We start from the raw sequence: 12,764 nt of genomic DNA, 5'->3' as shown, positions 1-12,764 counted from the left end.
AACCCTATTCAAGTAGATAGGAGCTGTACTTGCATGAGAGCGTTCCAAAGATGGCCGACAGTGGACCGACTTGCTATAAAGACTTTGTCTTTCCTCTCCTCTAAATTTGATTTAAGTGGGAATTTTATTCTTCCAGCTCAGGACACCAGATTCCTGTCTTCGTCATGATGTATCTATGCTGTAACAGTCAATCATACTTTCCGGGTTTTGACGGGTTGCATCATATGGCCACCATCTCCACCACGTGACTTCCAACAGCAACATGTTCAGAGCAAAATTTAAATAAGAGCACTATTTCTAATATTTATTTTAAACAAGTACTTTATTATGAAAATGCTGCATGCTTATAATATGTATTGAAGAATTCAAGCGATTTACAGGTTTGAGAGACAGACAGAGAGAACTGAATAGAAGTGCACTACAAGAAGGCACACAATCTTTCAAGGATGGATGGATTTTTGTTGCTGAGAAAGATGAGTTCTTTCTTTCCTTCTTCTGTTCGACCTGTGGGTAAAACAAATGGAATAATAAAATGGTATCAAGGAACATACCAGCTGTTACAATGCCTAATGAAACTACTACAAAACAGTGAACTTACCAGACAAAATTTTAATGTGAAAATAAATAGATAAATAAATAAATACTTATGTCATTGCTGCATTTTTAAATTTAAGGAGAGGCTGTTATGTAGCCTTAAAGGGGTCATGACATGCCTTTTTTATATTATTAATATGTTCCTTGAGGTTAACTTATAGAATTATGAAAGATTTTTTGCACAATAAACAGTCATATATTTGTAAAACATGATCATTTTCCACCTTCATTCTGACCCTCTGTTAGAACATTCAGTTTTGATGCTGTTTCTCCTTTAAGACTTGACCATAGCCGCTGTCACCAGTATTGCCATGGCAATACTAGTTTTATATTAAAGGAATAGTTCACCCAAATTGAAAATTCTCTCATCATTTACTCACCCTCATGCCATCCCAGACATGTGTATGACTTTCTTCTGTTGAACACAAATTTAGATTTTTAGAAGAATATCTCAGCTACTGTAGGTGCATACAATGCAAGTGAATGGGTGCCAATAATTGTAATGCTCCAAAAAGCATATAAAGGCAGTATAAAAGTAATCCATAAGACTCCAGTGGTTAAATCTATATCTTCAGAAGTGATATGATAGTTTTGGGTGAGAAACCAATCAATATATAGGTTCATTTTTGCTATAAATTCTTCTCCCTGCCCAGTAGGGGGCATATGCATGATGAATGTGAATCACCAAAAGCACAAGAAGAATGTGAATGTGAAAGTGGAGGTTGACTGAGCAGGCAGGGGAATTTATAGTAAAAATGGACTTAAATATTAAACTGTTTCTTACCGACACCTATCATTTAGCTTCTGAAGATATGGATTTAACCACTAGAGTCATATTAATTACTTTTATGCTGACCTATGTGATTTTTGGTGCTTAACATTTTTGGCACCAATTAACTTGCATAGTATGGACCAAAAGAGTTGAGAAATTCTTCTAAAAATCATACACATTTGTGATGGCATAAGGGTGAGTAAATGATGAATTTACATTTTTGGGTGAAATCCTGCAGCTGCCCCAGATAACACATATATACAAAGTACGATATTTAAGTTAAGCCCAGTGCACACTATACGATTTTGGCCACGATTATGCTGTCTGAGACAAACTGTCGTCGTAGGGCAAAATCGGCAATCTTACAACGTTTAGTGTTACATGCTCACCGACGGCCGATTAATAGCCTTTGCTATAACACTTCAGCAATATAAAAGCATTCTCTGAATTAAATAAATACAGAGCTTACAATACGAAAATAAATATATGACTGCATTTTCTTAACATGGTTGTTTCTTTACATTTATCATGCATTTTCTTTGCAACTTTATTTTAATTACTATTTTACTTTTAATAAAAAGTGAAAAAATAAATAAATACAATTTATATTGTTAAATATTTATGGGACGTTTTATTCCAAATTAGCAGATACAACTGGATGCAATTATAGAAATCTATGTCATGTTTGTACGTTATCCATAGGGAATTTGCAAGCGTGATATATTATCATCCTTTATTATTTTTCGAAATTTTGCGTGGCCAATATGTTACTAATCTATAAGAGGAGAAAGACTTACTATAACCCATCTTTTTTTGTTTTCCCATATGTGAATGTAGAACTTTGTCATTTTTCGGGCCACAAGTCTTCTTTTTTCCACAATGAATCTTTGCATGAGGTAGCTAATTATTAATGTAGGCTCCCACTGGCGTTCATTCTCAACATCTGTAATTTTCTGTATTTGTGATCAGGAGGTCTCATTAAAAGCCTATTTGACAGGTGATGGAGTGGTATTGGAGCAACGGAAATGCTGATGCCCTGACTTTCAGAGAGAGAGAGAAAAAAAACTGCACTTCCGGGCAAATCTCACCGTTTCGCTTCTATTCATTATTAATGATCTCTATACTTCTATTATATTAACGATCACGTTCACTGATCGGGACGTTTGGGACCACCGATGTGTATCGTACAGTCTGACATAATGTCGCACAGTGTGCCATGGTGATCTCAATGTGTTCATATCATACAGTCTGACAAGCAACAATCTTAAAGGACCGTAAAAATCCTACATTGTATAGTGGGCTTAACAGACAGTAAACATAAGTACTTATACATAAGTATGCAGTGATAATGTGTTTATGTAAATTGAACACAAAATTGAAAAAACATGATTTTATAGCAGGTATCCCACTTATTTTAGCATTATACACCTTGCCGTGAAAATTTAGCAATACTACTTTGACGCATGTCATGGCACCCCTGGACTTGACAGTAAATGCCCACTGTTTTGACTGGCTTTCTGCTCTTAACTGACCTGCTCACTGCTACTGGGCGAGCGACCAAGGTGGTAATGTAAATTAGGTGTTTATGTGTTGTTGTTGAGGCGATCAGATGCAAATGTCTACCACAGTGTGACGTCACAATGTGGAGGAAGTAGATAACGAGTCATTTTTGTAGTTTGGTTTCATCAAATGCTCTTTTTGCAGTAAAGAGGAAGTTTTGAGTTCTGAAACATACAGTATGTTTTTATAGTACAATGACCTATTCTGTCAAAACATGTCATGACCCCTTTAAACATGACCCCATGTTACTGGAACATACATACTGTATAGTAGTAGCTATATTCTCTCCACTGTAATAGCAGTTGTCACCTCTCAGGTTTCAGTACACAAACTTACTCTGTGGATGCTGAAGCCAGTTGCGGTCTAAATAGTACAGGTAACAGCTCTCAAACTCTTTCTCACTGTAGCTGGAGACAGAAACTGGCACAAAAGGTTCCATATGATCAAACCCATCCTTAAAAAGAAATGACACAAAAGAAAGACAAAGAGATTTAAGCCCCTTTTAACAACCCAGACAATACAACTCTTTTGTGCTTTTTAGCGAGAGGAACACGTTAGGGGCCTCCAACTTGGGAAATTGTCTTTGTAATTTAATTAAAGAAAAATTATCAAATGTGATTCTTTTCTGTGTCTGCTGACCTCTCCTAACAGCTCTACAGGAAGGTAAGCAGATCGTGGCTTGAAAAGAGACCCTGTCTGAGACAAAGATGTGAGAATGGCACCTCCACTCTATCAGAAAGACAGAAAGAAAGAGCAATATAGTGTGAATACAGAATCAACAACTCAATCTGAATGCAAATTGAAGTATGATAGCAAGTGAGAGGATTTTTTTACCCAATCGTTTTTCAACAATTTCCTCAGATTATGGATCAGAGTCAGTTCCTCTGGGTCACACTACATAAAAAGTAACAGAAAGCCAGGTGTCCAATAACTTTAAACCATTAAAATAATTTTTATTTAAATATATCTGCATAGATATTCTACTTCTGCAAATGTACAGCAACGTACCACAGTCCTGTCCTCCTTCTTAAGAGATGTTTTGCCCCACAGAGCATTCACTCCATCAACAGCCACAGCCAGTTTGAAGGCCCCCTCGCCCTCTTTGTCACCCCCTGCCTGCAGCTTCAGCTCTCGCAGAAGTGCGCCCACCACATCGCTACTGCTTTTAACACGATTTACACCCTGTTTGAAGAAAATGGAAAACAAACTAAACAAAAAGTCCTACAAAATAGAAACAACCAATGCAGATATAAGAATAAAAGGACAAAATAACGTCACAAAAAAACTATAAAGGTCAGCAAGAAATGTGATTTGATTTCAAATTTGAACATGAAGAAGAATAAAACTCACCTGATCAACGAGCTCCCCTAAAGGCCGTCCCTCCTCAGTCCTTTCTCTCTTTGTCCACACATAATGCTGTGTGGTCTTTATCTGTCAATTGGAATAAAAAAAATAAAAAAAATGCCACCATGAAGTTGACCAATCAGATACAAAAAATTACAAAAATATTTGACCAAAATAATAAATAAATAATAGATATATTATATTTTATCATCACAGTCACATTAGAAATGTAACTTGATCCCATAAGGTTTGTGACCACTGGGATGGTTGTTAGGGGGTTAGTTAAACAATAATATTTTTTCGCTTGCATAACTTTTGCTTCTGTGGGCAGCCTTACAATAAACATATCTAATTGTACCTTGGATAAAAAGCGCTCATTAGTGACTTTGAAATTCTTCAGCCACTGGGATGCCTGGATTGGCTGGTCGAAGCGTGAGGGGCGGAAAGAAGAGGGTAGCAACTCTTTACAGTTCTTTACCCAGAGATGAGCTACAGAGAGGAAAGAAGAGAGAGAGAAATTTCACCAGACTCAAAACTTTACATTTTTGTTACGTTTTGTTTGAATGAGGTTCTGCGTAGCTTACCATCAGGTATGTGTAGGATCAGCCAGCCCTGGGTGTAGCAGTAATGCAGTGCATGACACAAAGACATGGTCTTTCCAGAGCCATTCAATCCATCTTATGCACATTGTCAAGGGAAATCTGACATGCATACCCTAATGTCTGAATGCTATGCAAAAGACATGTGGGCAAAGGAAAACAGCTCAATGGATCTAGGAATATTGTGTTTGTGCTTGTATGAGGATACAAAGTACGTAACGCAGGGCAGGTTTGCTATAATCAGCTTTTTTAAGGTAAGAAATAAGCTCCAGCGACGGCTGTCTCACCATCACACAGCCTTCATTAAATGTCTTCACCTGAAACAAAAGCACATGCAAACTTTAGCTCCCCAAGCAACATCAATCACAAAGGTCTCTGCATTTCTATTCTTTATTTAAGAACCCATATCGAATGGCTCATCCTTTAAAAATAAATAAATAAATAAAATAATAGCCTTTAGTTTATATCAGTAACATGAACCACGATTTGCTACTTGTCAGTGGCAAGTAGTATTAAGAGGAGGGACTTTCTAATGCTAGAGAGCATTTTATTGGTCAAAAATTTGACCAAACTCAATGTAATGAGTGCAGAATAAGTCATCGATATTTTTGGTAAAGGTCGACCAATAGCAGATTTTTTCGATACAGATAACTAAGGTGGTGGAAAAGGCAGATAACCGATTAATCAGCAGATAGTTTTTAAAATGGATTTATTGACTGTTAAAAAAATTCCATAGTCTTTCTTTAATGTGATGGGCACAGACATAGAGGCTACAAGGCCAAAATGAGTAAAATCCCAGATGCATGTTTGTTGTGCAACCAAAATTCCAATAATAACCCGAAAAAGCAAGATTCGGTGAATAACAAAAGACTTTTAATTATACACAAGCCTGAAAAATACTAGAGACTCTTATTTTGAAATGGCTGTGCTTTCAGCTCACAAGCACACAAGGGAAATAAAAGATGCATTCTTACAATGATCAACAGTGTATTACAATAGAATTAGTTCCGGACCGATATTATCGGCTGATATTAGCCTTTCACTGATATATCGGTATCGGTGTATATTTTACCGATATGCGCCGATATGAAAACTTTTTTTCAGAACATATAATGCAGAAAACAATGCTTTAGAATTGGTGTCATAGAGTATTTTGTCCAGCAGAGCGTGCTCCGACTCCATTGTTTACAGAGCTGAACTGACAATGGCTCTGCAGACAGGGCGGAGTTGAGTGGTGTCTTGGTAAGTTGCTAACTAGTTTGTGAAATACATACTTGAAACGTAATAAACAATGACCCCATCATTTTCCCTTTTCAATATCAATATAACTAACATAACATTAACCTTTTCCCTGACAACCATGTCACTCATGTCTGTTTGCTGTTAGCCAGCTATAGTTTGTCAGTGCAGTCAGTAATGTAGCAGACTGAAAGGTAAACATCAGAGCATCTTTTTGCAACTCAGCAGACAACGATGCGGTGGTGGATTGTGTGTGTGGTGAGTGTTGATTTCATGCTATGTTGTTACCTAGATGGTGAGACACAATGCTGGAAAGTAAAATAAACAATGTCCATCTTTTACTCTCCGTGACAACGAGCTTATCGCTAACTAGCTAATCACGTAGCTACTTTCAGTAACTACATTTCCATCCAAGGATTTTTTTGCGAAAAAATGGAAACGCAAATTATCGCTAAAATTTCACGTGTCGACATAATATTTTTCCGTTTAACTCTAGCACATAAACTCTATGTCGATACTTCAAATGTCGCGAATAACTGGTTTGGAAACACTTTTTGTCGAGAAAATTGGCATTAACGCAAAAATGTAGTGTCACATGTCTGAGTTTACACCAATCGTTAGCCTGTGTTAATCATGATGACAAGGTATACATCCATAAAAGCCAGTTTATTGTATGTGATTATGGATTGATCTGAACGGCATAAAGATCCGATCACTGCAAACAAGACACTTCCAGGAGTGCCAACACAAATATCTCCTAACATGCACGTCGACAAGTGCATGGAGAACAAATGAACGGCCACTGTTTGTGATTAATTTAATCTCGGTAGACATCCGTTAATTTATTAAAGTTGCTTTTCCACACCATTCAAAATAATACAGCAGTCATGGCAGTCAGCCCACAATACAAAAAAACATAATTTCTGTGCACAAAGATGTTATAAATTAAAAATAAATACACAATACAAGGAGAAAAGCATCAGTGTGCTTTTTTGGAACACTAACAGCCCAATTATATGAAATTATTGTTTCTACTTTTGAAAAATGCTGGCAAAATTCCCTGTATTAAATTAAATTAAATTACCAAACGAAAAATGCATTAAATTAAAATAATAAATTACCAAATGAAAAAAAATTATATTTTTAGACCTATATATGCCTTTTCTTTACACAAACAGCCGTACCCTGTTCTGTAAATGAATAAAGTCGGCTGAACGACATTTTCTACACTTCAAGACTATAAACTATCAGAACTATTTGTCCAATGCGGAGTTCACTTTTAGAAAACAAGCTTTTGAACCTTTTAAAACTTTTAAATATTTAAAATCTTTACCTCGGATCACATTTGCTGAGCTTCTTCAGAAAATGTAAATTGCATTATGAAGCTAAAATTAATTTTAGATGACAATCAAGTTCAGTTGGTCGTTAAAAGTTGCTGGACAAATATGCGGGACATAATGCAGTTGTGATGGCGATGCTTTAGATTAGATAATTGTTCAAAATAGCCTATTGAATATCAGGAATGTATCATATGTAATCTTTGAAATTACACAGCATCAGTTTTTCTTTAATAGTTGTGCACACAGCATATAGACATTGATGGATGGTCCTTATACTAAGACTGAAAGTTCCCCATTACTTGGTGCAGGTTGCCAGCTTGAACAGGGCCATGATAATTCACTTTCGGGTCAGAACCGGTGGCAACCAGCGATAGGCGCAACATCAGGACCAATATTACAGTCCTATCAGAAGGGCAACTGCTCCATTTTGATTGTAATTCCTCGTCTTCTGATTGCTTTTATTTGTGAAATTAAAATGACAATAAGCTGGCTAATTTCAATGAATTGTCTCAATACTCTCCCCATTTTACCAAAACTTAGGAGGAAAAAAAATGAGGGACATCTGGGAGGCAAATTAGTGACAAACACACATTTATGTATGGAAACGGCTTAAGGGCAGATTTCTTTTGCGATAAACCAAAACGTATGCGACAAAGTGTTTTTTTAGGCATGACGTCATCACGCACACCATTTTTATCAAAGAAGACGGCAAATTTCTCACATTTTTTACGCATTTTCACTTTATCAATAACAAAATAGCGCTAAAAGTGAATGGAAACTAGTTGACAGCTGAGTGAAAGCTAATGAGTAAACATGTATTCACCAAACTGTTTTGTTTAGGATTCACAGTTTGGTACCCCCTTCAACCGAACAATTCCAGTCGTTGCATTTATAAAATGTAATATTTAAAAGTTTGGTTTTCAACAGTTGAAAGTTTCCCTGAACGTGTATAGCAGAATATGGTGCAACACCGCTGCTTATCTGTTTATCTTGACTCAGCAGTATTAATATAGTCAGCATTTGACTGATACTAAACAGTAATACTGATGTTTAGCTATTTATTTTATTTTTATTTATTGTTTATTTTAATGGTCAGCATTTGACTGATACTAAACATACAGTACTGATGTTTATGTAGCTATTTATTTTATTTTTATTTATTGTTTATTTTAATGGTCAGCAATTTACTGATACTAAACATACAGTACTGATGTTTATTTAGCTATTTATTGTATTTTTATTTATTATTTATTTTCTCAGTGTTCATTTCTAGAATTTGGTGACAATGTATAATAATAATGTCAAATGTTCTTTGGTAAAAAATATTTAAGAAATCAGCCTTCCGAGTACCTTTGCATAATCATATCGTTGCAAAATCGGTGAAAAATCCACATAGGAAAGGTCTGTTTTCATTCCAGCTCAAAAATTAAATATATCTGTCACCATATCGGTAATCGGTATCGGTCTCAAAAATCTCACATCAGTCGGGCTCTAAATAGAATCACTATAAAGTAAACATTGTCATATGGGCTAATAAATATTGCAATTCATCAATAGTAGGTCATCAGTGATCGCATGTCAATTGTCATATGTGTCTTTTTTATAACATTCCGCATTTATAATCGTTGGAGTTTTGGCTCTATTACAATTCCCTATATGTTAATATTCACCAAATTAAGCTTTCTGTATGTATTTCTGTATTCTATATGTTGACCAGATGTATAGTTTTGGCAACAGAGGATCATGGAAAAGTAAATAATAAACAAAAACCTATCGTCAACTATCAGCATCGATTTTTTTTCCCAGAAACCAATAGTTTCAAAAAGCAACTATCAGCACCGATTAATCTGTAAAACCGATATATCGATCAACCTCTAATTTTTGCCCCATTTTCCCAGAAGAGAAAGACTTAATTTAATTTTAAATTGAGAAGTTAATTTTACATACATATAGGATTATCTTCTAAAAGTACATTTAGTCAACTTAGCCTTGCACTAGCATATCGATGATATCAAAGCTAACAAACATGGAATAAAAGCATCAAAAGTTCAATTCTGATTTCATAGGGTCTTTAAATTTATATCAAATTTCTCATCACACACATTGTTAGTAACTATTGTACCTGCAACTGGAAACGAGGAGGCAGTCCATGAGGGAAGAGTGTGTGGATGTGACCTGGGGGGAGGGTGTAAAACTGCCCATTGTGTTGTTCTGAGTGGCGTGCCTGAGGAAGGAGAGAGATGCTTGGTGAGGAGAAAGAAACACGACAATTGAAAAGAGATTTGCATACCGCATCTTATTTTTCATGCAGTTTAAAGGGGCATTTCACCAGAAAATATTGAATAATAGGTGAATCACAAAGCAAATTAAAACAGCAATCAGCAACTCAGATCAAACATTTAGGATTTTGTCTAAACAGTTCTTAAGTATCCTGTACGCAAATCATAATTCAATAGAAACTTTCTGAAGAAAATGTAATTGGTGCATGCACATACACAACTTGCCACCACATTGCTAGGGTGTTGTGGGTGGTTTTCGGGGTGTTGCTATAAGGTTGCTAAGGTGTTCTGAGTGGTTGTTAAAGCACTGCTAGGTTGCTTATTGGCTCAAATCAAAAGAGCCCATCCCCAAGTCTCTATGATATTCTGCTATCAAGATATTGGCTTGTTGTCACCCCTACAATGTAATTTTATGGGATTTTTTTCTCATCTTAATGTAAAAATAACATGATTGCTGAGAAAAGTAATATCACACTTCTCAACAAGCTTGCCTAAGCATGCACCACTAAATGTTCACCAGTGCACAATCCAATTAAGCACTATCATGTCAAAGAAAGGTCTACATCTTAATGTGGTATTGGTTGAAGGGTACTGATTAATATCTGCACTGGACAGTGGACAATAAGTGTAAGCTTTCAGGTTGGCAGGACATACTGGATCTTGCTCTGAAGTTCTGAAGATGGAGAGTACATTTGGCTCTGCTGATGCTGTCTCCACAGCAACTGCCTCAAGCTGCTGGCCACTGCTACTGGTGTGGAGGTGCCTGAACTTCTGTGTTAACTGGTGATGAAATCATTCATTTTAATATGTGACATGTATTGTAAAATGTTCTACTTAAATGAAGGAAGAACACTTACTGTTGGACGCAATCGTAAGGTAAGTTTATGCAGATTCATGTTCTGAAACAAAAGCATAACAATTCATTTGGTCAGAGAGGTTCAATCAGGTTGACAAACTATGGTCACATTAAAACTATTAAACTGACCTCTCACTTTGCAAGATTTATTTATGTGGACGGATGATAAGCAGTGTCCAGTGCTGGACATTGATATACTGTCGAAATTTATAGAAATTAATATCTATGTAACGGTCATCTCATTCAACAGAGAGGTCGTTTGTGATCATAATGTCTTTCATCTTGCGAGAGTAAGGCTGGCGGAAAGCATGAAAGTGCGTGAGGTAAGATGCGAATGCGATTTCACCATGATGCACATAAAAAACGTAACAAGACTGATTAATCGCAGTTACTTACCACTAGAAAAAAGTAATGCAATTTACTCAAGGGTGAAATGTAAAGTGATAACCTCGCCCTGCTTGTTGATCTGAACGGTCGAACTGTCACAGGCCACAGTAGATGGAGGTCGCCATCATTGCTTCGAAAGCCCGGAAGTTACGTCAATACGTTAACGTCAAAGTACGACAGCCAGTAAAGGTAGTAAAGGTCGTGTCTAGAAGAACGCGTTATTTTTCCCCCATCCGTATTCCGGCAGCTCCCGCTATTGCTACAATTAGACGTCAAATGACTAGACGAAAGTTGTCTATACGTCACCAGCTTGACGACGCCTATGATTGGATGGTTATCTTATCCACCTTCAAGATAAGGCATTAGGGTGATTCTAACTTTTCACACTTTTACCCAAAGGTTCCTCACATAGAAATCTTTTCTCAAAAGGACGTTGTTTATGGACTTGTTATGAACAATGACAAAGATGACTTTCTAGTTAATAACATCTTTATTCTGGAAAAATTTTATATAGACAAGTCAATGTACAAAAAGTGAAACCTGTGTTTTGTGTATTTCATAATGAGTTTCTTTCTTATACAAAAGCCCTGAAGGTGATGAAAAATAAAAATGCAATAAAACTTTTTAGCATAATAGAAGTATATGATTTACAAAAAAAAAAAAAAAAGCCCTAGCCCCTTAAATATATATATGTGTGTGTGTGTGTGTGTGTGTGTGTGTGTGTGTATACATATATATATATATATATATATATATATATATATATATATATATATATATATATATATATATATTTTTTTTTTATTATTATTATTGTTATTATTTCTTGTATGTTTTGTCCTTTTATGCACCTGATCCTACTGTTATAATGCAAAGATGTATTGTTGTTGCCATGTTGTTTGTACATGACAAATTGTTCAATAATAATAAAAAAAGGCTGAATCTATAAGTTCCACTGTATGCCAAATATAAGAATATAAGAAATATCAAGGTAACCATCACTTCCCATGAGAGAATATGTATTTTTTGTAATGAATTATTTCAGACTTTTCTGAGAATGCTGTGGAAATGAAATACATTATTACGTAGAGATGGAATGTGAAGAAATTCAGTTTTAGATAGAAAGAGTACAAGAAGACTACATGTATGTAAAATTTATTTATTTATTGAAAAAAAAGAATAATGTCATGTTAAATCAAATCAAAGCATCATTGCTTGGAGCTGATATATTCTTCTAAAAATCTTAATTTGTGTTCTGCAGAAGAAAGAAAAATCATACACACATGGGATGTCATGAGGGTGAGTAAATAATGAGAGAATTTACATTTTGGGGTGAACTATACCTTTGTTCTAATTGTTAATTTGAAATAATATTATTTAATTGCAGAATTAATGAATGATAATAACGTATAGAAAAGAAGTGACAAATTATGTTAGATATCGTATATTTAGCTGTATGGAATATAATGTATTGTAAACAGGTCTATCAGCTGTATAGGACAGAAAAGAGTAAAAACATACACACGTTCATACACTGGAAGCTGTGATGTTACATCGTCCCTATTATAATATTAATCGACAAAGTTTTAAACAGCTTATTTAAATGCATGTGTTAGTTTTGTTTTGTTTTGTCTAATGTTAACCATTTAAAATTCGCACTGAACTTCGAACTTAGTGGCTGTTTATTTTTCTGCAACTTATACGATATGATGTCCCACTGTTTACTATGATTACTAAGACTATAGACCTATTTGGTGGTAAACAGCGATGACGTTTTTGTGTGGGCGGAGCCTA

At 35.4% G+C, this 12,764-nt stretch overlaps 1 protein-coding gene across 3 annotated transcripts; it reads right to left on the bottom strand.

Annotated features, from left to right (window-relative positions):
* Window positions 1–309: 309 nt before the first annotated feature.
* dap3 (death associated protein 3) lies at window positions 310–11,206 on the bottom strand. Of its 3 annotated transcripts, none has more exons than XM_051721826.1 (13): window positions 11,032–11,206; window positions 10,585–10,626; window positions 10,382–10,507; window positions 9,571–9,672; window positions 5,078–5,186; window positions 4,855–4,947; window positions 4,629–4,759; window positions 4,277–4,357; window positions 3,935–4,108; window positions 3,761–3,820; window positions 3,566–3,655; window positions 3,263–3,380; window positions 310–504 (listed from the first exon to the last, which is right to left on the bottom strand). In XM_051721826.1, exons 2-13 carry the CDS (start codon window positions 10,621–10,623, stop codon window positions 419–421), a joined length of 1,209 nt encoding a protein of 402 aa, XP_051577786.1. In that variant the 5' UTR covers window positions 10,624–10,626; window positions 11,032–11,206; the 3' UTR covers window positions 310–418. The 3 variants fall into 3 exon arrangements, with proteins under 3 accessions (XP_051577786.1, XP_051577785.1, XP_051577787.1); XM_051721825.1 differs by having other exon boundaries at window positions 10,980–11,205; XM_051721827.1 differs by lacking the exon at window positions 11,032–11,206 and adding an exon at window positions 10,713–10,905.
* Window positions 11,207–12,764: the final 1,558 nt, after the last annotated feature.

This window comes from Myxocyprinus asiaticus, chromosome 16 (assembly GCF_019703515.2).
Source record: "Myxocyprinus asiaticus isolate MX2 ecotype Aquarium Trade chromosome 16, UBuf_Myxa_2, whole genome shotgun sequence".
Lineage (NCBI taxonomy): Eukaryota > Metazoa > Chordata > Actinopteri > Cypriniformes > Catostomidae > Myxocyprinus > Myxocyprinus asiaticus.
This window is presented reverse-complemented; position numbering and strand designations above follow the sequence as displayed.